Source organism: Mauremys mutica, chromosome 14, assembly GCF_020497125.1.
Source record: "Mauremys mutica isolate MM-2020 ecotype Southern chromosome 14, ASM2049712v1, whole genome shotgun sequence".
In the NCBI taxonomy this organism is placed as follows: domain Eukaryota; kingdom Metazoa; phylum Chordata; order Testudines; family Geoemydidae; genus Mauremys; species Mauremys mutica.
Window position 1 is genome coordinate 5,215,014 of NC_059085.1, and position 24,764 is coordinate 5,239,777.

A 24,764-nucleotide genomic window follows, 5' to 3' on the forward strand; every position below is an offset into this window, starting at 1 on the left:
AATGACTGTATGGGTGTAAAGCCTCTATGTGACAATGACAAATACGCTACGCTCCATTTCACCATATTCTGGGAGTAAACAAACACTATATTCTCTTGGTATCTAATGCTGTTTTTTGGCGGCTAGATGTGTTGTTCCTCCACTGCGTGTGGTTAACCCTGTGGTGAAGTTTGGACGGTGTTTCCTGAAATTCCCTTACGAGCAGATGGTGATGCTTGTGAACGACGCTGAGCTTCCAGGGTGCTACGGGGTTCTCCCTCAGGTTTGTCATCTCACCCTCCCTTTCTGCTGCTTCTCTTCCATTTCCATGGGGCTCTCTGAGAATGGAAGGTCTATTTCTCGACTAGCACATAACAAATAGTATTAAACGCTGTGTTGTTGTTGTCTCTAGCTTCACCAGCATTTGATGTGAGAATGTTTCAGTTCTCTTCTTTGGAACTCTCTTGCAAGTGAGAACTTAAAAGTTCTTAAAGGGGAGGGTCCCACAGCATTGAAAGCAGGAGTGATTCTTTGAAAGATACAAGACATTATAACCACAAGGGTTTCTTTCTGAGAGGCTGTAGTTCACAAGAGGAAAGGGAAGAAAGCCACTGGCTGAGTCCGTAGCTGGTGGTCTGTGTGGCATTTCCTAATATTTCATGGTGTAGCCCATTCTACAACAGGGAAGGGGAACAATTCAAAGCCTTCACAGAATCATAGAATCATAGAATCTCAGGGTTGGAAGGGACCTCAGGAGGTATCTAGTCCAACCCCCTGCTCAAAGCAGGACCAAACCCAACTAAATCATCCCAGCCAGGGCTTTGTCAAGCCTGACCTTAAAAACCTCTAAGGAAGGAGATTCCACTACCTCCCTAGGTAACCCATTCCAGTTCTTCACCACCGTACTAGTGAAAAAGTTTTTCCTAATATCCAGCCTAAACCTCCCCCTCTGCAACTTGAGACCATTACTCCTTGTTCTGTCATCTTCTACCACTGAGAACAGTCTAGATCCATCCTCTTTGGAACCCCCTTTCAGGTAGTTGAAAGCAGCTATCAAATCCCCCCTCATTCTTCTCTTCTACAGGCTAAACAATCTCAGTTCCCTCAGCCTCTCCTCATAAGTCATGTGCTCCAGCCCCCTAATCATTTTTGTTGCCCTCCGCTGGACTCTCTCCAGTTTATCCACATCCTTCTTGTAGTGTGGGGCCCAAAACTGGACACAGTACTCCAAATGAGGCCTCACCAGTGCTGAGTAGAGGGGAATGATCACATCCCTTGATCTGCTGGAAATGCCCCTACTTATACAACCCAAAATGCCGTTAGCCTTCTTGGCAACAAGGGCACACTGTTGACTCATATTCAGCTTTTCGTCCACCGTAACCCCTAGGTCCTTTTCTGCAGAACTGTGAGAAACTGTGAGCCTTCTGTGAGCTCTGTTTATGAGTCAGTAGTAGGCTGGGCTGAATAGGTGCAGCTGCTGTGGGAGCCACTGGGCCAGATTCAATGGTGGTATAGTTACACATTAGGCATTAGTTGGTTAGAAAGCAGTTGTCAATGTCGACTTGCACCAATCTACAAGATTTTCAAAGCAAGCAAGCCAGGGGCCCATTTCACTTTACTTGTAAAAACCAGGCTGCAGTCTCTGGCAACAGAGAGGTCACTGGCATGTGGGCATGGGGGGGCCTCACAATTCCGTGTCCCCCATGAGGACTGGAGCCAGCCAAGGAAGAGTTGGGGCCAGAGTGCCTGGAAGGTACACTGACTCAGCATATATTCCTGGGAGTCTCCACTGGTGAGCCCCATAGAGCCCCAGAAGGAACCTAAAGCTGCCTTCGTCCTAGGGTGAATCCCTCTTGGAGACATCTCTCCTGAGAGCAATGGAACTCCTGTGCCTACATGGATGAGTCAAACCCTGAAGGAGCTGAAGGGGAGAGTTGCTTTCCTTGCTACCTCACAGGAGAGTGTAAGATAAAGCAGCTAGGCCACTGCTTCTCCAATTCTCTGAGACCAGATTTAGCCCTGGTATAATAGAAATGGCACCTGTTTACCCAGAGCTAAATTTGGACCCCACAGAATACCACACTGGTGCAAGTTTTGCTACTTACACTTGTTTATACTAGTTTCTGGCTAACTTTACTCCCTTTTTTACATGCTGTTAAATGTAGTCCATTGTATTTTATTTTTACTTACTCTCTGTTGCTTGTAATATCCTCATAGGTGATTGAAAATAATGTCCTTCCCCTCATATTTTTCCTATTTCCATCTGGCAGACATGGACACTGTTCCATATTTTCTGGGGCACCAGCCAACATAGCCACTGTGTTCTCTTTCATTGTTTTGAGTAACTCTTTCCTAATGAAACCTAGAGATGCTTGGAACAGGTGCCCCTGGTATTCAATCTGTTCGATTGGCTGGATCACCTTTAGGTGATGCCTCGGACAAGTAAATGTCTGTACTAGTTCCTGGAAAGATTTAGAAATCTGAAGGCCAGAAGGGGCTATTGTAACGCAGGCCAGAAAATTTCACCCAATAATTCCTGCCTCATGCCTATAACTTCTACTGAGCAATAGCAGGTCCCTTAGAAAGAGACCCAGTCTTGATTTAAAGACTGCAAGTGATGGAGAACCTACCACATCCTGTGGTGAGCTGTTCCAATGGTTAATTACCCTCCATGTTAGAACTGTGTGCCTTCAGCTGTGCTGTTTTGCATATTTTATAATCTCTCTCTGGGTGAAATTCCCCCCTATGCAGAAGGCAGGCGCTTGTCTGTTCATCACTTCAGTCCCACGTAAGTCCTCAAAATAGGGGTCAGCATAGGTTTTGTGCTAGTCCTCTGCACCACGGTCAATATCCCCCTCTGAACCCAGTTTTCTCCATTATCAGAGGGGTAGCCGTGTTAGTCTGGATCTGTAAAAGCAGCAAAGAGTCCTGTGGCACCTTATAGACTAACAGACGTTTTGGAGCATGAGCTTTCGTGGGTGAATAGCCACTTCGTCGGATGCATGCCAGTTTTCTCCATGTGATTCTTTTAACTGTGCAATAATTGTAATTTTTTTAAATGTCAAGGAATGGAAAGTTTCCATAGAAGTCATGGTGAAGATAATGTTCTGGTTATGTCTCTGCACAGGAGTATGAGGAGAAGCCCTCTGTGTTGTACTCCAGCCCCAGGCCTTGTGGCATTATTCAACCTCATAGCACTGTGGAGATCCCCTTAGCACTGGAAACCCAAGTGACTGGACAGCAGGACACTGTGGCTTCCATAGCCATGTTTGGGAGTGAAGAACCCCCCCTGGTGAGACCCTGATGATGAAATATGCCTTGTGTCTGAATCAGTGTTCCCTCTGGAGTGTGGAGACCTGTACTGAGGGTGGTCTTTGCTCCTTTGACAGCGCACGCAGCACAGTCTAGTTCTTTACAATTCCAAGGATTTTTCTGGTGAATTCAAAAGCTGCAGTAGTAAACTCATGTCATTAGAGAGTGAATATCACTGTGATATCACCTCACTGATGATAGAAGTCAGATGTTTTGAGGTTAATTGCACTGCTCAGACCAATAACGAGGAGAGTCAGGAAAGATCAGACCTGTTTCAGTTGGCAAGAAGAATATGGGCCTGATCCCAGAAAGTGCTGAGTGCCCTTCACTACTGTATAAAGTCAAAGCGAATGGAGGGAGCTTAGAACCTGGCAGGACTGTGTCTTTTGAAGGGCTATGAGAGAAGTATACAAGTAATGACTGCTGCAGAGAAGGTAAATTGGGCATTTCTATAGACTGTTTGCTGTAGTTCACCTCGAAAGGGACAGTGCAATGGAAAGGCCACAAATTTAAATCTGTTACATAGCTTGGCTGGGGTTTTCAGAAGCACCTAAGGATAGTCCCTGGGAGGCAGGCACCTAACTCCCCTCTAGGTGCTTCACCTAACATGACTACCTGTAGAACTCATTGCCACCAGAAACCATAGAGACCAGGAGCCAAGTGTGATTCCAAAAAGATTAGACGTTTATATGAATAATGAGAGAGAATAAAAAAGAAAAGAATAAATCCTCATGATTCATTGCATAAGCCAAGAACTAACTGCCTGGGGATAGAAAGGAAACTTTCCTTATGGGCAAATGTTTCCATTGGCCATTATGGAGAGTACTCTGAAATGTCTGGAACTGCCTCTCTTTGTAGATGAATCCTTGGTCTAAGCCACACCAGCAATTCCTTTGTCTCTAAGTCTGTTGTATTCTTACAGAGTAACAATAACCACTGCATAATAGAGGCCCCAATTTGAGAAAGCAACCCTGTTCAGGAAAGCACGTAAGCATATGCTTAACTGTGAGCACATGTTTAAGTCCTCTCACACACTTAGAAAAAGCACCTCCTTAAGTGCTGTCCTGAACAGGAATCAACTGATGCATGTGGTTAAGTGCTTTTCTGAATTCAATCCATTATGGGCCACTGTAGCCTCTGTACTAAAATCCACAAGGAAGGCCATATCAGCCATGAAATTGCTAGGCTGCAACTGGAGTGAAAGTAGACTTTTTCTACCAAATGTGAACAAGTATGGGCAAGTGGTTTCTGAATTATGACACCCTAAAAATAGAGTTATTTGTCAGAATTCCAAGAGGCTTCCTGGGTTTTTTTACCACCTTCTATCCAAAAAAACAAAACAAAACCGGGGGGGGGGGAGAAAGGTGAGTGATAACATTTAATTTATTGAATTCATCTAGCTAAGAGCGAAAGCAAGTTTAGTTAATTAAATTTTAATTTAAAATGGCATTAACTTTTGAAATAGCGATGACAGAATGGCGTGTCATCACTGATGAGCATGAACCAGGGTGTCAAAGGACTGCGGAAAGCCTAAGCAGCCATTAACCAAAAGTAAGGCTGACATTTTCAAAGCAGTCCAAAGGATGTGGGCTTTCTTTAAAATGAATGGAAGGTGTGCAGCTATCTCCCCTGGACTGCACTGGAAATCTTAACCTAGGTCTCCAACCCTTTTCTTTGCATTAGAATGTAGACCAATGGCTAGGGGCTTTGTCAATGGAGGAAGGTGAATTTTGCCATCTAGGCTGAAGTTAGCCAAATAAGTGGTCTGTAAAGTTAAGACACATTACAAAAAGAAGTGGGGTGGTGGTGGTGGAGGGTGGGCACGTTTCACAGTTAGAATTTTCTGACCTTTTAGTGGTTGGTTTGTTTTTCAAACTATGGTGATCTGGTAAAGATTTTACCTTTGGATTAATGATGTGTACTTTCAGCCTTAGCCTCGCTTTAACGATGTGAATTAACATGTCAGACCTTACCCCAGTGGAAGCCCTGTGAATTGTGGGATCTTAACAAGCTCATAAGTGCACCCATGAAGTTGGAGTTTAATGCACAGCATTTGGCTTTCACTCAGTTACTCCAAACATCTGAGCTGTGCTAATAGAAAGCTCGCCATGCATAAGCACAGTACACACTTGCATGTCTCGTTGTTCAAGCTGCCACAGATTTGAATTTTGTCCAAGCTCTGCCCTGCAGCTTTAATAGGTCCCATTCCAGACTTTTCCCCACTAGTGAGACATTGTGAGCAGTATGGCCAAGAGCCTGCTAAGCACTCTATTGATGGTTGGTTTCAGCTGAGTGGGCCTGATTCTGCTCTCTCTTCCACGGATGTAACTCTGAGTTCAGTGGAGTCACTCTCATTTTAGGCCAGAGAAACAGAAAGAAGAGCATGGTCCTATGATCTTATGTTATGCCAGAAGCTGGGAATGAGTGACACGGAATGGATCACTTAATTACCTGTTCTGTTCACTCCCTCTGGGGCACCTGGCATTGGCCACTGTCGGCAGACAGGACACTGGGCTAGATGGACCTTTGGTCTGACCCGGTACGGCTGTTTTATGTTCTTATGTTATGTTTAATAATGCCCAACAGCTTGAGTCTGCAATAGCCCTTCTCAGAGTGCAGCCTTTCACAAATCCTTCTCTCTAGGCTGACACTTCATGGCTGTTGCCTTGTGTTTTACTTGCAAGTGACGGGATGTCGGTTTCAATTTGCTGCAAATAATCCTGTGCATTAGGGAGCTGGTACAATACAGCCCGGGGTTTACCTGTGGCGTATTAGCCTGCAGCCTGCCACAGGCAGCAATTTTACAGCTGGCTGCTATCAAAACAGGTGGTCATTCAATACTACAGCTGACTGCCAGAGGACAGACTATTCATTCCCAAATGATTGAAACTGACACTATGTCCTCATCAACAGAGCCAGCAAGACCTTTGAGCCCATGGAAGTATTACCGATAGCAATGTCTTCCCCCTCGTCCTCCTTTTCCTTTTATATAATTTTGCTTGTGAGCAATGGCCTGTTAAATGTTGCTGCTAAAAGCACTTTTGCGAATGTTTTAAGTGAAGCATTTTAAAAAATATTAACCACTTCCCTGCTGAATGACATACCATGGACATGTCCAGTGCAATTTGACACAGCTAGGAATTCTAGGTGGCCTGTCTTCCTTACTGGATGTTCTGTAGAAAATGAATGACAGAACACTAAAGGTTAACGTCCTGGAAGGACACATGCTACATTTGATTGCTCTGCTGGGGAAGAGCACACTAAAAACTTAGATATGCTCTCAGGAGAGGTGTTTATCAATGCACACTCTCCAGGGACTCTTTCCTGTGTGTTTTTTGTTCTCTTCAGTCTTCTCGATTAAAAGGGTATCCTCTCCAAACATTAAAGTGCAAGTTCAGTAGCAGAGCAGTGCTTTCCAACTGTATTCAGAGCCTGAAAGACAAACACAAGTTTTCCTAACAATTGCACAAACTATTGTTCCATTCATAATGAGGCCTACTATGAAAAAGATCTGTATGAAAGATCCTGATGTCTTTAGAAAGGGATTTCACTAGCTCCCCCAACAGTACTGCCGTTTCCAGAAGGGAAAGCCAGGCTGACAGCCCCGTCCTCTTCCTCCACACTGCCCCAAAATCCTGCTCTCCAGGAAGTGCTGGAAATGAGTGAACCTGATGTCTCCAGGGCTAGGAAATGAGTTATCAATGGCTTCCTTCTTGTGCTCCTGCTCTTGGGGGAATCAGCCACTGCAGGTCTGCAGTGGAGGCGAGTGAGCCACCAACAGCTGCTGGATGTTACTCCTAGGCAGTCTGATGGGGCTGGTATAGGAACCCATGCAGAGTACACTAGGCTTTGGTGGCTGTCTTTCCGGCGGAGTGGGACTAGATGTGGGTCACTTTGGGAGCAGCTAATGCCATTTCTTGAGCCAGATGTCATTCAGGGTGCCCTACAGGACAGACTGGAACTTTGTGTCGAAATAATATGCTTTGCCCTTTCATGAGTCACATAGCATCTTGTCACTCGGAGGGATTATTACTTATTTGATTTCAGTTTAGAAGAAGGTATGAGGGAATCACAGGTCTTGAACCCAGGTCTATGGCTCCCTAGACAAGCCTCAGATCACAGCCATCATCTGACACCTTCACCAGCAGGGAGTGTGGACTCGTGGACCTCAGCTCACCATAGGCACTGCCCACAAAGATCTCAATTGGAGGTGATGTCTGGTCTCTCCAATTGGCTCAGACTCATTATTTAAGCTGGAAGGAGGCACAGGACTTTGTCTGAGCAACTAGGTGAATCCCTGGGTGGCTGCTACATTGGACCCTGCCTTCTCGCCTGACTCCTGAGCCCTGCCTTAATCCGGATTCTTGCATTCCTGTCCTGTCTTGTCCCTTCCCTCCTGCCTCGTTCCAGATTCCTGCTCTGAGCCCCACCCCTGGCTACTGATGCTGGCTCTGACCCTTGGCTTAACTCCTGCCCCTGGCTCTGTCGCTGACCCCTGGTTCCTGACTTCTGCTCTGACCACTAGGCCTGATCACCACTGCTTTGACCACTGGGTCTGACTGCCTATGACCTGGTCCATGACAGTAAGATTGTTTGGTCCTGTGCAGTCTGTATCCTACAGCAAAAAGACTGGTGTAAACATTTAAACCATTAGCTGCTTTTAATGCTCTGGGAAAGTGACTTGGATAATGGATCACCATTGCAACCCACCCCTCTATTACTTATACAGCGCCATAATGTGCATGGCACTTCAGAGAAAAGTAAGACATGAACCCTGCTCCAAAGAGCTTAAAACCTAAGTGTCTGATTCACACTCACACCGGTGTAAGTCTGATGGAGGTATTCCTCATTTACACCAGTGGTGAGTGTGTGACAGCAGAAGACATTAGAGGGAAGGATGGGAAAATGTTGAGAAGGGGTAAGATGGGGTGGCAGTGGTCAAAGGAAGAGAAGGGAGAGGTGAAGTGGAGAGCTGCAGGACAAATGCAGTTGGTTTGGTGGAGCAAGGCAAACAGGGAGGTGGATTTCTCTATCACCAGATAACCATTCTGAATGAATGACCTTCTTCACATGAAGATCACTCAACATCCCAGGTCTACTCCAGTCGTTCACTACCATTCTGTGTCCAGGAGAACAATGAGAGCTAGCTAGCCCCTTTCAACTTTCCCTGTTTTTGTTTCCCCCTGTTTCCTGGAGCAGAAGATTCATTTAGTGAGCATTGGTGAAGGCCCAGTTGTCTACGTGGATCCTGCTCAGATCGATTTTGGGAATATCCAGGTTCTAAAAGATGCTTCCTGTACACTCCACCTCTCCAATCAGACCGTTATTCCTGCACCATTTTGGGCACAGATGGTAAGTGAACTGTGGGGCTGTTTTATAATGAACATGTCGCTTGGAATGTATGATCTCTAACAGTCTGTGACTTGACTTTATATGCAGCTTTCTCCTAAAATTATCTCAGAGAGAATGAAATGGGCGTGACATAATTCCCCAAAGTGGCTGGCTGAGTCTGCTCTGAAGTGCACCTGAGTCACCCCATTAGTGTCAGTGGGATCTCATAGATGCAACTAAAAGCAGAATTTGGCACTTGATCTTCTTTATAACCTTTCTCTTGATAGGGAGTTTAGCTGTGCTAATCATGTTTATGTACCTATATGAGAGCCATCTTATCTCTTTGTTCCTGAAAGGTAAGCACTTCCGCATAGATCCCCTCAACTGGGCCGCACACATTGACTTCTGGCTTGTGCTTCAAAACTGGCTCGCAAAGCTTTCAGCTGTATAGGAAACAGCATGCCAGGGATCATCCACAAATTACTATGGGGAGGTGAGCTGGATGTTTAGTGGTGTTACTCCCACTGGGAGTTATGGCAGCTCAGTTGCTGCATAGAAGCTACTTTGTTTGTAAAGGGAGCTGTGTAGTTAAGTTACATAAATGCTGAGAATGCACTGCAGTATCTTTGTATTTTGTGGCACTGCAGAATATTTCTGGGTCTTTGGGGAAGGTTATAGGGAAAAGACAGTTCAGTTCAGTGAGACTTTTTCAACCTGACAGGCTACACAGGTGTTCTAAAGTGGTAAGTCAGGCCCCTCCAGAGTCTGTCGGGGTGGGGATTCTTAGCCAGGAAGGGGGTCACACTCTGTGTTTGGAGTTTGCACCCCTCTGTCTGTTGGTCTCTCCCCATTTGGTGGCAGGTTGCTTCACAGTGATGCCGTCTCTGCCGTGTCTCTCCTATCTCCCCAGGTCAGCACAGTTTTTTCTTATTACTTTTTGGTGAGATGCCCTTTATGATTCTTGATCATCTGAAGAAATATTTTTCTTGCACTTCCTCATATTTCAGTTTCCACAGTACCTAGAGGTGTCTACAGGTCCATCTCCACTGCAGCCATGGTGTGATTTGCAGCTGGTGTAGATGTACCAGCACTAGCTGGACTCTAGCTAGCATGCTAAAAATAGCAGTGAGGACATAGCAGGGTGAGCATCACTGTGGGCTGCATAAGCCCACCTGACTGCCCTGGGTACATATTGACTTGTGCAGCCCATCCCCTGCCATCATGTCCTCACCTCTGTTTTTACCAGGCTAGCTAGAGTACAGCTAGCAAAGGTACGTCTACACGAGCTGCAAATCACACCTGCGGCTGCAATATAGATGTACCCTGTGATGGGGTGCAGGGGCTTGACCTGGTTCTGAGTGAACAGGGGAGTAACTTCAGCTCAGCTACCTTCTGAGCAAGTGCTGAAGGGAAGGTTTGTAAGAGTGGCTGATTGGGCTGCTGAAAGCAAGGTGGTCAAGGAGTCTTGTGCCCACTTGTGCCAGCCTGGGTTTGGCCTGAGGAGTTTCCTTGAGCTTAACCAGAATGGCATGCTCCCCGCTAGTGAAATGGATTGTGGAAATCCCTCTCTGTGTCCCTTATAGTTGGTGATCAGAACACTTTGTGATCCTCAGCTTTGATAACAGTGATGGCAGGAAGATTTGCACTGGACAACTGGAACACTTCCCTTATGGCTGGTGGACAGCTCGCCATGTGGATGGTGCACTGTGTCTGTATTGTAGGGAAAGGGAAGATGAAAGATCTCACTTTTGCCCAATGGGCTAAAATCTGATCTCAGATGTACTTTACACATGCAACTGAGAGCAGGATTTGCACCACACCATCAGTTTAGCTGGTAGATCACCCATCATTTATTCACCTGTTCTGGTGTGATGAAAATGGTAGATACAAAAATGAGAGACAGATATGGAAATTTTTAAAAAAATAGGCAGCAACCCATAGTAGCTGCCTTTCCTTTCAGGATGACTGTCTGAACTTCTGAAGAAACCCAGTGCTTCCTTTATTGGCTTAGAGGGTGCCCATAGCTGCCATTTGGTTTCACTGCTTAGATATTTCTGCAGGACAGACCATTGTGATACCCTTCTCCCCTTTAGTAGCAAATCAAGAAACCCTGGATCTTTGAAGTCAGGCCTATTGATTGCAGCTCACACTTGTGAAGAAATGGTTATTGACTGAAGTTTATGGAGCACTGAAGGGTCATCCACCTTGTTGGGCTCAGATGGGCAGCTCTGCTGATCGAAGAAGATTGGATTTAGCAGCAAACAGCAGCAGAAGATAAAGGCAGGTGGTAGCGTTCAAAATGTAAAGAGAAAAGGCCTCCATGGGTATGTCCATCTTCATCCTACTTGCTTTGGTCTTAATTAGTGTATGCAAGTTGCTGTTCCTGTCCGGTCAGCCAGCTTTCCAGTAGCTTGTTTGCTTTAGGGGAAGGAGGTCTTTATGAAAACACACTGAAAAGGTCTGATGATTGGAGATCATGCAGGTGTAGAATACACAACTATCCATAATGTACAAATCTACACAGTCCTGCTTAGGGCCTCTAAATTTCACCGGACCTGTCACAGGATGAACTGCTTTCAGCAGCACTGACCTGTTTGCTGCAGAGCGTACTGCCCTGTTCCATCAAGATGAAAGGTGTGGTTGAAATCTCACACTGCTGGGTCACTATGGGTGGGCAAGGACTCAGGGATTCACTCAGCCAAGCATTTCTCCCCACAAACATTGTCACTAATGTTAAAACTTACATGGACTGATGTCCCCAGTGGAATTGCTCAGAGGTCCCGTGGATGCCTCCAAACAGCCTATGTGATGTCCTGTTTCCAGCTTTGAGGTTAGCCAGGGACAGAGAGAGTTCAGGCTAAAATGGCCTCAGAAGTTGTGCATTCAGAGCAGGTGGTTGGAGGTAACAGTTTGTGTGTACCGTTGTCATGCATGTGTACAAATTTGGGTCTTCAGGCACAAATTTAGAGGCCAGGTTCAGATCCCTTGAATATTGTGCCCTAAATGTTAGTAGCAACTCAACTAAACTAAATAACTAGGTGAATAATTATCAGGATCCCCTTTCTATAGAAGCCCTTACTCTACTCCAGCATGGACATGTAGATTTGACTGGTGTGCGTAGGATGCCGAGTCACTTCCATTAGCAGATCAGTAAAGATGCAAAGCCTGTTTGTACCAAAACCACCAATCTAAAAGCAAAAATAGTGTACCTTTTTGTCAGTTGGTGTGTGAATTTATACATATTGCATCTATACGTGAAGTAGGATCTGCTCTACACGCACCATCGGGGTGCACATCACCCCAGATAGGGTAAGTGGGGGGTTCTGTGGCCTGGCAGCCAGGAAGGAGCAGGCTGCCTATGCGTGGGAAGCTCAAGACTCCCATTGTGACAAGGCAGCTCCGCGCCACCTGACTGTGTTTGCGTGCGGTTATGAGAGGAGATTTCCTATGCTGCTGATGTAATTGCAAGCGCCACCCTTCCTTGTAAACGCTTCACACGCTCCTTCCTCCACCCATTGCCCTCCGAAGAGCCTGGAGTTTGAGTCCCTCTGCGGGGATCCTGTATGCTGCGTTCAGTCTCCTTCTGACGATTGTCCTGGGACCCAGCAGGAGGCTCAATATTCTGTACCACTCCTCTGGTAGGGCTCTGTTCAACGTAGTCAGGAGGAATGACTCAGCAGAAAGAACATTCTCACCAACAGAAGATATTACCTCACCCATCTTGTCTCTCTAATTTCCTGCGACCGACGCAGCCACTCCAATACTGCCTACTGTGTGCTGACAGATAACTCTGTGAACCCTTTGGTACTGCGCCTTCTTACAAGTATTGCCACAGGAGATGAATAAAACAAGGAAACCTGGATAAAACAGCACCGGATCAATGAGAGGGATTTCATGAGACAGGGAGGGGGAACTCTTTTGGGTGAAACAAAAGTAAACTTGGGCTCTGTTTTCCTCCTTCAAGTGAAGTTTCAAAAAGAGATGTCAAGCCAGAGATTGGCTAGCGCAGTGGCAGGGCATGGGAGGCTGCACAAAACCAATAAACCAACCTTCCTTCCCTGCAGCAAAATCCAAAACAGCTGCATAGTGAGAGACCAGCACTGAGACTCGACACTGAGCTCTGCTACCTCAGCTACCAGAGCTCTGGGAGTGCCAGAGAAATTTAGCACAAATAATTCTTTGGATAAAAATTCCAAAGCTTTTACTCAGTTTTTACTCTTGTAAAATCCCCCTTGATTTCAAAGTCCCTGGTGACTTCCAGGAGAGTTTTGACTGAGGGTACGTCTATACTACCCGCCGGATTGGCGGGTAGCGTTCGATGTATTGGGGATCGATTTATCATGTCTCATCTGGACGTGATAAATCGATCTGCAAATCGACGCCCGTACTCCACCTCGGCAGGAGGAGTAAGCGGAGTCAATGGGGGAGCCGCGGCAGACGACTCGCCGCCGTGAGGACGGCCAGGTAAGTCGAACTAAGATACTTCGCGTAGCTAAAGTTGCGTATCTTAGTTTGAACCCTCCCGCTAGTGTAGCCCAGGCCTCTGGGCTTGCATACATGGCGAGTTACTGGCAGCAAGCCAAGGTGTGAATCGACAGCACACCGGCTTGCTGTGCAGTAACACCCCATATGGGCACTGCTAAGGTGCACTTTCAGGAAGTACTAAGCCAGGTTGCACAGCAGGACTTTCACTATACTGTTGCAGTGTTCACATGGGATGTTACTGCATGGCAACCTAGTGTGCTGGAGATTCACCCCCCGGCTTGCCACAGAGTAACTTCCCGTGCAGACAAGCCCCGAGTAAAGACTTCAGGATTTGTCCCCAAAACAACAGTCTTCCAAGCAAAGAGATGCTCTAGTTGCCCTTTTAAGAACAATTCTGCATAGTGGGTGGGGGGCTGGACTAGATGAACTAATACATTCCCCATCTCTAATTTCTGTGGATGGCCACAACCAGTTGATGTAGCGCCAGGGCGAATGAAAACTGCATGTTAGGGCCCAGGATGGGTGTGCAGTCAGTAAACTCAGCGGCATCCTGCTGCTGGCCATAAATAAAGATGAATTTGGGGGTTTCTTCTCTTGTGTTTTGATGCATATGAATTTGAATATAGGGAGAGCATATCTAGATGAGTGCAGTATTCCATTCATCCATCCCCTCCCTCATCAGCAGGCCTGTGAGACAAGTGCTGTGGAGCTGAGCCTCCTGGCTTTCTGTATAATCCAAGTCGTTTGGGTCCAGCAGCATGACCTGTACAACTCCATGCATCCACACCGCTCATGTAAGATAAATGCCATACAGCACCTAACATTTCTCACCCTTTGCAGCCTCTCTTTCCCTAGCTATAGATAATATAGCTCTTTACAGATAAAGGCAGCAAAGTCCTTTGAATTCAGTGGGAAGTTTCACTGCTTGGATAAAAAGGCTGAGAAATAGGTGAGGCTTAGCAGGGAAGGAGATGTATTCGGTGATTATTTCTCTTCCTTTTTGTTGTAGTCATTTTCTTTTCCTTTTTCTTTAAATGTTTGATGATGTTGCCGTATTAATCAATACAAACCTTTTGCATTTGTCAATGAATGTGTTTTCTCCCACACTCCAGAAAGGGAAAGATTTATTAGCAAATGAGTCGTTCTTTGATCATTTCACACTCGTTCTTTGTCTGTTGCTCTGTCTCCTTGGGGCTCTTTTATGTGCTTATTACTACTGACATCTCTCAGTGTTATGTAAGGTGCCTTTATATCAGGCCTATGAGATCAGCAAGGAAAGGATATAGAATCATAGAATATCAGGGTTGGAAGAGACCTCAGGAGGTCATCTAGTCCAACCCCCTGCTCAAAGCAGGACCAACCCCATGTAAATCATCCCAGCCAGGGCTTCGTCAAGCCGGGCCTTAAAAACCTCTAAGGAAGGAAATTCCACCACCTCCCTAGGTAACCCATTCCAGTGCTTCACCACCTGCCTAGTGAAAGGGTGTTTCCTAGTATCCAACCTAAACCTCCCCCACTGCAACTTGAGACCATTACTCCTTATTCTGTCACCTGCTACCACTGAGAACAGCCGAGCTCCATCCTCTTTGGAACCCCCCTTCAGGTAGCTGAAGGCTGCTATCAAATCCCCCCTCACTCTTCTCGTCTGCAGACTAAATAACCCCAGTTTCATCAGCCTCTCCTCGTAAGCCCCAACCCCCTAATCATTTTTGTTGCCCTCTGCTGGACTCGCTCCAATTTGTCCACATCCCTTCTGTAGCTGGGGAACCAAAACTGGACACAATACTCTAGTTGTGGCCTCACCAGTGCCGAATAGAGGGGAATAATCACTTCCCTCAATCTGATAGCAATGCTCCTGCTAATATAGCCCAATATGCTGTTGGCTTTCTTGGCAACGAGGGCACACTGCTGACTCATATCCAGCTTCTCATCTACTGTAATCCCCAGGTCCTTTTCTGCAGAACTGCTGCTTAGCCAGTCGGTCCCCAGCCTGTAGCGGTGCATGGGATCCTTCCTTCCTAAGTGCAGAATTCTGCACTTGTGCTGGTTAAACCTCATCTGATTTCTTTTGGCCCAATCCTCCAATTTGTCTAGGTCACTCTGGACCCTATCCCTACCCTCCAGCCTACCTACCTCTCCCCCTAGCTTAATGTCATCTGCAAACTTCCTGAGGGTGCAATTAATCTCATCATCCAGATCATTAATAAAGATGTTGAACAAAACCGGCCTCAGGACCGACCCTTGGGGCACTACGCTTGATACTGTCAAAGTTAGACTCAGGACTCACAGTTTGTCAGACCACTCTGTTTTATTAGCACAGCGCTCTGCTAATAACACCCAGATAATGTGAGCACCATGCAAGACACAAACTATCTTATTTATACAGATAAAAAGGGCGAGAACTTAACAAGATAACAAAAGAAACAGAATCTGATAAGTTTACCTGGGCTAGGCATGCATATCTTATTTCCTTACTAACTATTACCCATCTTCTGTTAATGTTTCGCCATTAGCACCATTGTTTATGACTAATGCTTCTTTTCCTGGCACCTGTATTTCAACATTTCTTATTTCTGCTTAAAGGTACATACAACATTTCTTTAATCTATTCTTATTTTTACAATATAATTCATTCTACTTTCACAATACCAGCTGCCAACTAGACATCGAGCCCTTGGTGAATCCTTGTTGACTGTTCCTGATCACCTTCCTCTCCTCCAAATGCTTCAAAATGGATTCCTTGAGGACCTGCTCCATGATTTTGCCGGGGATTGAAGTGAGGCTGACTGGTCTGTAGTTCCCCAGGTTTTCTTTCTTTCCTTTTTTTAAAGATGGGCACTATATTTGCCTTTTTCCAATTATCCAGGACCTCCCCCATCGCCACAAACTTTCAAAGATAATGGCCAATGGCTCTGCAATCACTTCAGCCAATTCCCTCAGCATCCTTGGATGCATTAGATGTATTAGATCTGGACCCATGGAGTTGTGCATGTCCAGCTTTTCTAAATAGTCCTTAACCTGTTCTTTCACCACTGAGGGCTGCTCACCTCCTCCCCATGCTGTGCTGCCCAGTGCAGCAGTCTGGGAGCTGCCCTTGTTTGTGAGGACAGAGGCAAAAAAAGCATTGAGAACTTCAGCTTTTTCCACACCATCTGTCACTATGTTGCCTCCCCCATTCAGTAAGGGTCCCACACTTTCCCTGACCTTCTTCTTGTTGCTAACATACCTGTAGAAACCCTTCTTCTTACCTTTCACATCCCTTGCTAGCTGCAACTCCAGTTGTGTTTTGGCCTTCCTGATTACACCCCTGCATGCTTGAACAATATTTTTATACTCCTCCCTAGACATGCTCTACTAAGTCATTTTTTTAATTATCAGAAGCTTTCTTCTCCTCATTGCGATCACAATAAAAACATAAGGGCCGTACTGCATCAGACCAAAGGTCCACCTAGCCCAATATCCTGTCTTCCAATAGTGGCCAATGTCAGGTGCCTCAGAGGGAATAAACAGAACAGGGAATCATCAAGTGATCCATCCCCTGTCACCCATTCCCAGCTTCCGGCAAAGTGAGGCTAAGGACACCATACCTGCCCATCCTGGCTTATAGCCATCGATGGACCTAGCCTCCATGAACTTATCTAGTTATTTTTTGAACCCAGTTATAGTCTTGACCTTCACAACATCCTCTGGCAAGGAGTTCCACATGTTGACTGTGCGTTGTGTGGAAAAATACTTCCTTTTGTTTCCTTTAAAACTGCTGCCTATTAATTTCATTGGGTGACCCCTCGTTCTTGAGTTATGAGAAGGAGTAAATAACACTTCCTTATTTACTTTCTCCACACCAGTCATGATTTTATAGACCTCTATCATATACCCCCTTGTCATCTCTTTTCCAAGCCGAAAAGTCCCAGTCTTATTAATCTCCTCTCATATGGAAGCCGCTCCATATCCCTAATAATTTTTTGTTGCCCTTTTCTGAACCTTTTCAAATTCCAATATATCTTTTTTTGAGATGGGGCGACCATATCTGCACACAGTATTCAAGATGTGGGAGTACCATGGATTTATTATAGAGGCAAAATGATATTTTCTGTCTTCTTTTCTATCCCTTTCTTAATGATTCCCAACATTCTGTTCACTTTTTTGACTGTCGCTGCACATTGAGTGGATGTTTTCAGAGAACTATCCACAATGACTCCAAGATCTCTTTCTTGAGTGGTAACAGCTAATGTAGACCCCATCATTTTATATGTGTAGTTGGGATTATGTTTTCCAATGTGCATTACTTTGCATTTATCAATATTGAATTTAATCTGCCATTTTGTTGCCCGGTCACCCAGGTTTGAGAGATCCTTTTGTAGCTCTTCGCAGTCTGCCTGGGACTTAACTATCTTGAGTAGTTTTGTAACATCTGCAAATTTTGCCACCTCGCTGTTTACCCCTTTTTCCAGATCATTTAAGAATATGTTGAATAGGACTGGTCCCAGTACAGACCCCCGGGGGACACCATTATCCCATGACAGCTTACTTTCCTTAAGAGCCTTTGGTGAGGGACTTCATCAAAGGCTTTTTGAAAATCTACGTACAGTATATCCACTGGATCCCCCTTGTCCACATGCTTGTTGACCCCCTCAAAGAATTCTAATAGATTGGCGAAGCATGATTTCCATTTACAAAAACCATGTTGACTTTTTCCCAACAAATTATGTTCATGTCTGTGTCTGACAATTTTATTCCTTACTATAGTTTCAATCAGTTTGCCTGGTACTGAAGACGGGTTTACCGGCCTGTAATTACCAGGATCACCTCTGGAGCCCTTTTTAAAAATTGGCATCATATTAGCTATCCTCCAGTCATCTGGTACAGAAGCTGATTTAAATGATAGGTTACAAATTACAGTTAGTAGTTCTGCAGTTTCACAATTGAGTTCCTTCAGAACTCTTAGGTGATACCATCTGGACCTGGTGACTTATTACTGTTTAGTTTATCAATTCATTCCAAAACCTCCTCTAGTGACACCTCAGTCTGGGACAGTTCTTCAGATTTGTTATATAAAAAGAATGGCTCAGGTTTGGGAATCTCCCTCACATCCTCAGCCATGAAGACTGATGCAAAGAATTCATTTAGTTTCTCCACAATAGCCTTATCGTCCTTGAGTGCTCCTTTAGCGTCTCGATTGTCCAGTGGCTCCACTGGTTGTTTAGCAGGCTTCTTGCTTCTGATGTACTTAAAAATCTTTTTGCTATTACTTTGAGTCTTTGGCTAGCTATTCTTCACATTCACCAGAGTTTATGCTCCTTTCTGTTTTCCTCACTAGAATTTAACTTCCACTTTTTAAAGGATGCCTTTTTTTCTCTCACTGCTTCTTTTACTTTGTTGTTTAGCCACAGTGGCACTTTTTTGGTTCTCTTACTGTATTTTTTAATTTGGGGTGTACATTTAAGTTGAGCCTCTATTATGGTGTCTTTAAAAAGCTTCCATGCAGTTTGCAGGGATTTTACTTTGGCATTGTACCCTTTAATTTCTGTTTAACTAACTTCCTCATTTTTGTGTAGTTCCCCTCTCTGAAATTAAATGATACCATGTTGGGCTGCTGTGGTGTTTTCCCCACCACAGGGATGTTAAATTTAATTATATTATGGTCACTATTACCAAGCGGTCCAGCTATAATCATTTCTTGAACCAGATCCTGTGCTCTACTTAGGACTAAATCAAGAATTGATTCTCCTCTAGTGGGTTCCAGGACTAGCTGATTCAAGAAACTTTATCTCTGTATCCCGTCCTGAGGTGACATGTACCCAGTCAATATGGGGATAGTTGAAATTCCCCGTTATTATTGAATTTTTTATTTTTATAGCCTCTCTAATCTCCCTGAGCATTTCACAGTCACTATCACCATCACCATCCTGGTCAGGTGGTCAGTAATATATCCCTACTGCTATATTCACATTATTAGAGCATGGAATTACTATCCATAGAGATTCTGTGGTACAGTTTGGTTCATTTAAAATTTTTACTTCTTTTGATTCTGTGCTTTCTTTGACATCTAGTGCCACTCCCTCACCAGCACAACCTGTTCTGTTCTTCCGATATATTTTGTACGCTGGTATTACTGTGTCCCATTGATTATCCTCATTCCACCAGGTTCTGTGATGCCTATTATATCAATATCCTCATTTAATACGAGGCACTCTAGTTCACCCATCTTATTATTTAGACTTCTAGCATTTGTATATAAGCACTTTAACAACTTGTCACTTTTTAGCTGTCTGACATTACATGATATAATTGAATGGGCAACTTTTTCGTTTGACTGTTTCTCATCAGATCCTACCCCTATTTTATCATCTTCAATCCTCTCCTCCTTACTAGGACATAAAGAATCTCCATCAGTAGATCCTCCCCTACGGGATGTCTCTGACCGAACCACGTGCTCCTCCACAGCTGTCGGTTTCCGCCCCCCGCCCTTAAAATTAAAAAGGTCATAGAGCAATTTTTAAACTAAGTGCCAGCAATCTGGTTCCATGTTGGTTTTGGTGGAGCCCATCCTTCCTATATAGGCTACCCCTTTCCCAAAAGTTTCCCCAGTTCCTAATAAATCTAAACCCCTCCTCCCTACACCATTGTCTCATCCATGCATTGAGATCCTACAGTTCTGCCTATCTAACTGTGCAGGGCCGGCTCCAGGCACCAGTGAAGGAAGCAGGTGCTCAGGGTGGCCAGTGGAAAGGGGTGGCACGTCCAGGTCTGCGGTGGCAATTCAGTGGTGGGTCCCTCGGTCCCTCAGTCCCTCTCTTCCTCTTTGAGCTGCCGTCGAAGAGGAAGAGAGGGAGCAAAGGACTCGTTGCCGAATTGCCGCTGAAGAATGAAGTGGCGTGATTGAGCTGCCACCGATCAGCTTTATCTTTTTTTTTTTTTTGGCTTTGCCACTTGGGACGGCAAAAAAGCTGGAGCCGGTCCAGTGCATGTGGATCTGGAAGCATTTCCTGGACTTCAATCTCTTACCTTGCAGCCTAAATGTGGCCTCCAGGAGCTCTCTCCTATCCTTCCCTATGTCACTGGTACCTACATGTACTATGACCACCAGCTCCTCCCCAGCACTACACATAAGTCTATCTAAATGTCTCCAGAGCTCTGCAACCTTCGCACTAAGCAGGCAAGTCACCATGCGGGTCTTCCGGTCATCGCAACCAGCTATTTATGTTTCTAATGATCTAATCCCCCATAACTATTACCTGTCTCTTCCTGATAACTGGAGTTTCCACCCCCACCCTTCACTCCAGGAGAGGTATCCTCAGTGCAAGAGGATACCACAACATCATCTGGAAGGATGGTCACAACTATGGGATTGTTTCCCTCTGCTCCAGTTGGATGTTCTTCTTCCCTGAGACTTTCATCTTCCTCAACAGCATAGAGGCTGTCAGACTGGGGATGGGACTGTTCTACTGTGTCCCAGAAAGTCTCATCTGTGTACCTCTCTGTCTCCCTCAGCTCCTCCAGTTCAGCCACTCTGGTCTCCAAAGCCCATACACAGTCTCTCAGGGCCAGAAGCCCCTTGCACTGAATGCACACATACGCCAAGTGCCCATACATGCTGCATTGAGTGCAATAAATTGCATAGCTCCCACTCTGTTGCTGGACTTCTGCCTGTATTCTCTTTTTAGTCCTGCAGTTCGTTCCTTTGTTGATGTTTTGTTTTTATCGGGGTGTTTTTGGCTTTAAGTTTAAGGAATGTTAAGTGCATCTAGCTCCCCGCCCCCAACTCCCCTGTTAGCCACTCCTGTTCACTAGCTCCCTGGTCTTCCTGAGTAGGCCCCCCCCGGGTTAAGGTCGATAGGTACTAAAGGGGTAAGGGATCACAGCCTCATTAAGAAGCTCTCAGCCTTGCCTAGCAGGCCGCTAGGTTCAGCACACGGTCCCCCAAACAAACAGACCACATGGTATATTTCAGTCAACCAGCAAGCGCACCACAAACACAAACAGATACTACAGACAACACTACAGATTCCCCCCACCTCCCAGGGTCACGTAATTGCTCCTCCTTCACAGGAGAAGTTCCTCACAAAACTCCTGTGTTAGCTGCTCCTGTTCGCTAGCTCCACTGGTTGCTTAGGAGCGAGCTTTTTAAAGTCTTGGTCTTCCTGCGTAGCCCCACGTCCTGGTTAAGGGTTGATGGGTGCTAAAGGTCTTAGGGATCAAAGCCTCATTAAGAAGCTCTCAGCCTCTGATGGTGATTATGGGAGTGGTGCAGTACGGCAAACCTTGTGTTCCTATTTGCTCTTAGTGAGAGAAGAGAAAATATAGAAGAAATTGTGAAAACCATCATAGTAAAAACCGTCATGATCTATGGTTATGTCTTCTTTTGTGGGCATAATCCGATGGCCCACTCCCACAGGTCTAATCCAGGAGAGTGGCCTCATGGTACCACTCATTCCCTGTAGTCTAGGACCCTATCTCCAGGTTTCAAGGGGTGAGTCTCCTAGCTTGGGAGCGCAGGCTGGTGGTTGATTTTCCCCCTCACTTTGCTGCAGCAGAAAGCTCTTCCAATGGGTTGCTGACTGGCTGCTTTAACCTGTCAAGACACTCTGTGACTCACCCCTAACTTACACCCTATTTTACATTTTAAAACCACCCGATGAGGAGTTTAAGAATCAGGGGCACTTATTTCTGCTGCATCAGAGGGACAGGGGAGCAGGCTGCTGAGTCATCCTTGGAGATCTGGCTGGATTGAAGGGGGAGGAAGTGAGGATTCCAGTAGATCAGTGGTCCCCAACCTTTTTCGTCTGGCAGACGCCAGACAAGGAGCCACGGAGGACCATTGCGGCGGACGAGCATCTGCTGAAATGCCGCCGACAAGCGGCAACGTCAATAGGTGTCGTCGCTGAAATACTGCCGACAAGCAGCGTCGTCCAGAGGTGTCGCCACCGAAATACCACCGAAAATTGGCAGCATTTCAGCGGCGACGCCTCTGGATGACGCAGCTTGTCAGTGGCATTTCGGTGGATGCTCATCCACCAGCCAGTGCGTGGGCGCACTTAGACGCCCCAGCAGGTGCCATGATGCCCGCGGGCACCGAGTTGGAGACCCCTGCAGTAAATAGTGCTCAGTTTGCTTGGGAGCTGGCTACAAAGTCACCTCTGAAGACACTTGGCACCGGGGGAGTGGGAGGAGATTGGACACCTTAATCCCAAAGCAGACTGGCCACTGGAGGTAGGTTCAAATTCAGTTGGAAGAAGAGACAGGGTTTAGCTCATACAAAAGTGTAGCTAATATCTATGCAATTGATGGGTTTCATTGGCACAGATGTTTGCTGAATTGTAGAGCAGCTTGTAAAGACTCCCAGTCAGTATCACAGAGCACGCAGGGAAATAGAAGTTTGTTATGCATCCTTTTCCCTTACGTACATCTCTCCTCATTAGTGCAGAATTTGTTTCCTTTTCCAAGTCACACCCTATTGTTTCAAGCTTTTCCCATGATTGGCTTTAATAAAGAGATGGCGATATATGGATAGAAGCAACGACTTTTAGTGAAACTTAAAAATGCCACAGATAAATGGATCCTGCCTCAGTGGTTCCCTTACTTGTTCTGGTTGACTGAAGATTTTGTTACCAGCTGACAGAATTGGATGGGTGTGAGGGAGGGAAGGCTCTTTCCCTTTACAAAAACCATGTTGACTTTTCCCCAACAAATTATGTTCATGTCTGTGTCTGCTCCGAATGAAGTCTGAGCAGCCTTCAGTTGGCAGATTAGTTGTTTTTAAGTGTACAGTAAACTATGATTGTTCTCAAGCAGCTTGTAGGGAGCTGGTGTTGTCTCCCTCTGAACCAGAGGGTGAGGAGCCACTCTCCCAGCCTGAGTGGGCAAGGCCAGACCAAGCTTACTCCACCCCCCGGAAGGGGAGAGGTGGAACAGGAAGTACAAAAGGTGTGCCCTTAGCCCAGTCAGGGCAGCACCAGGGAGGGAGACAGACACTGGCTGCTGGCTGCTCCCTGTGGACGCCCTGGACCAGGAGAAACCTGACCCAGAGGAAGGACTCAGGCTACCAGGACTGCCAGCTGCAGAGTACCCTGAGGAACTGGAGGGGCCGGGCAGCGACCCGAGCCCGAGTGAACCTGACACTGAGGAAGAGCTGAAGCTACCGAGGCTACTGGTGGCTGAATACCCCGACAAGTTGAAAGAACCAGAGGGACCCACTCGAGAGACTGGGTAGGGAGTAGCCCAGTGGCGGAAATGGACAGTGCAGTGAGTTGGTGTTTGGTCAGCGTGTTGCAGATAGATCCCTGCTGACCCAGTGGCGGGACCTTCCTCCCCCCACCGCCACTGTCAGGGCCCTGGGCTGGAACGCAGTGGAGGGACGCATCACAGACTCTGACCGGTGCCCCCCCCACCTGAGGGGCGCGTCACAGACTCTTGCTGGTGCCCCCCGCCTGAGGGGTGCGTCACACACTCTGACCGGTGCCCCCCCCTGCCTGAGGGGCGCGTCACAGACTCTGACCGGTGCCCCCACCCCGCCTGAGGGGCGCGTCACAGACTCTGACCGGTGCCCCCCCCCGCCTGAGGGGCGCATCACAGACTCTGACCGGTGCCCCCACCCCGCCTGAGGGGCGCGTCACAGACTCTGACCGGTGCCCCCCCCGCCTGAGGGGCGCATCACAGACTCTGACCGGTGCCCCCCCCCGCCTGAGGGGCGCATCACAGACTCTGACCGGTGGGCCGCTCCCCCGCCTGAGGGGCGCGTCATGGACTCTCATCGGCACTCCCCTGCCAGAGGGGCACATCACTGACTCTTGCCGGTACTCCCGTGTTGCACCAGCTGCGACGGCACACCTCCCTCTGCTAAGTCCCCGTCGACAGAGAGGTGTGACCAGGGCTTTTTGGCGAGGCAGTAGCTCCCCGCCGCCGCCCAGTGGCTTGCGGGACCAGCTGAGACCTTGCTACACAGCTGAACAATTAGTCTGCAGTGTTTGCGTGCTCCTTTCTATTAGCAGGATGCAGGCAAACAATGGCATGCTCTACTGCAGCAATCACGTATATTAACAATATTCTAGAGCAGGGGTCGGCAACCTTTCAGAAGTGGTGTACCGAGTCTTCACTTAGTCACTCTAATTTAAGGTTTCGCGTGCCAGTAATACATTTTAAAGTTTTTGGAAGGTCTCTTTCTGTAAGTCTATAGTATATAACTAAACTGTTGTTGTATGTAAAGTAAATAAGGTTTTTTTAAATGTTTAAGAAGCTTCATTTAAAATTAAATTAAAATGCAGAGCCCCCCGGACCAGTGGCCAGGACCTGGCCAGTGTGAGTGCCACTGAAAATCAGCTTGCGTGCCACCTTCGGCACCCATGCCGTAGGTTGTCTACCCTGGTCTATAGAAATGAGAGTGTTAAATTAGCTTTCCAAGGTGCTGTGAACACCGGCCAGGAAAATGGGATGGTGTGGCCTTTTGCAAGGTGAGCAAAGATTTGTAGGATGAGACCTGTAGTTTGCACTATGATTACTGAATATTTCCATTGCTGTAGAACCTCGAGTCTCTGATCAAGCTTATAGCCCCAGTGTTGTGCTGGGCAAACACACATGAAGACCTAGTTCTTGCCCTAAAGACTTCAAGGGCCAAATCCTCATCATTGGCACAACTCCATCGATGTAAATGAAGATTTACT

At 46.5% G+C, this 24,764-nt stretch overlaps 1 protein-coding gene across 8 annotated transcripts in view; it reads left to right on the forward strand.

The window, feature by feature from the left end:
* Positions 1-24,764, forward strand: part of HYDIN (HYDIN axonemal central pair apparatus protein) — a 399,941-nt gene that overhangs the window by 160,598 nt on the left and 214,579 nt on the right. For all 8 annotated transcript variants that reach the window (XM_044987150.1, XM_044987153.1, XM_044987154.1 and 5 more), the window contains 3 exons: positions 127-262; positions 3,107-3,271; positions 8,491-8,643. In XM_044987150.1, the coding sequence (XP_044843085.1) occupies positions 127-262; positions 3,107-3,271; positions 8,491-8,643 (454 nt within the window). The remainder of the gene's footprint in view (positions 1-126; positions 263-3,106; positions 3,272-8,490; positions 8,644-24,764) is intronic.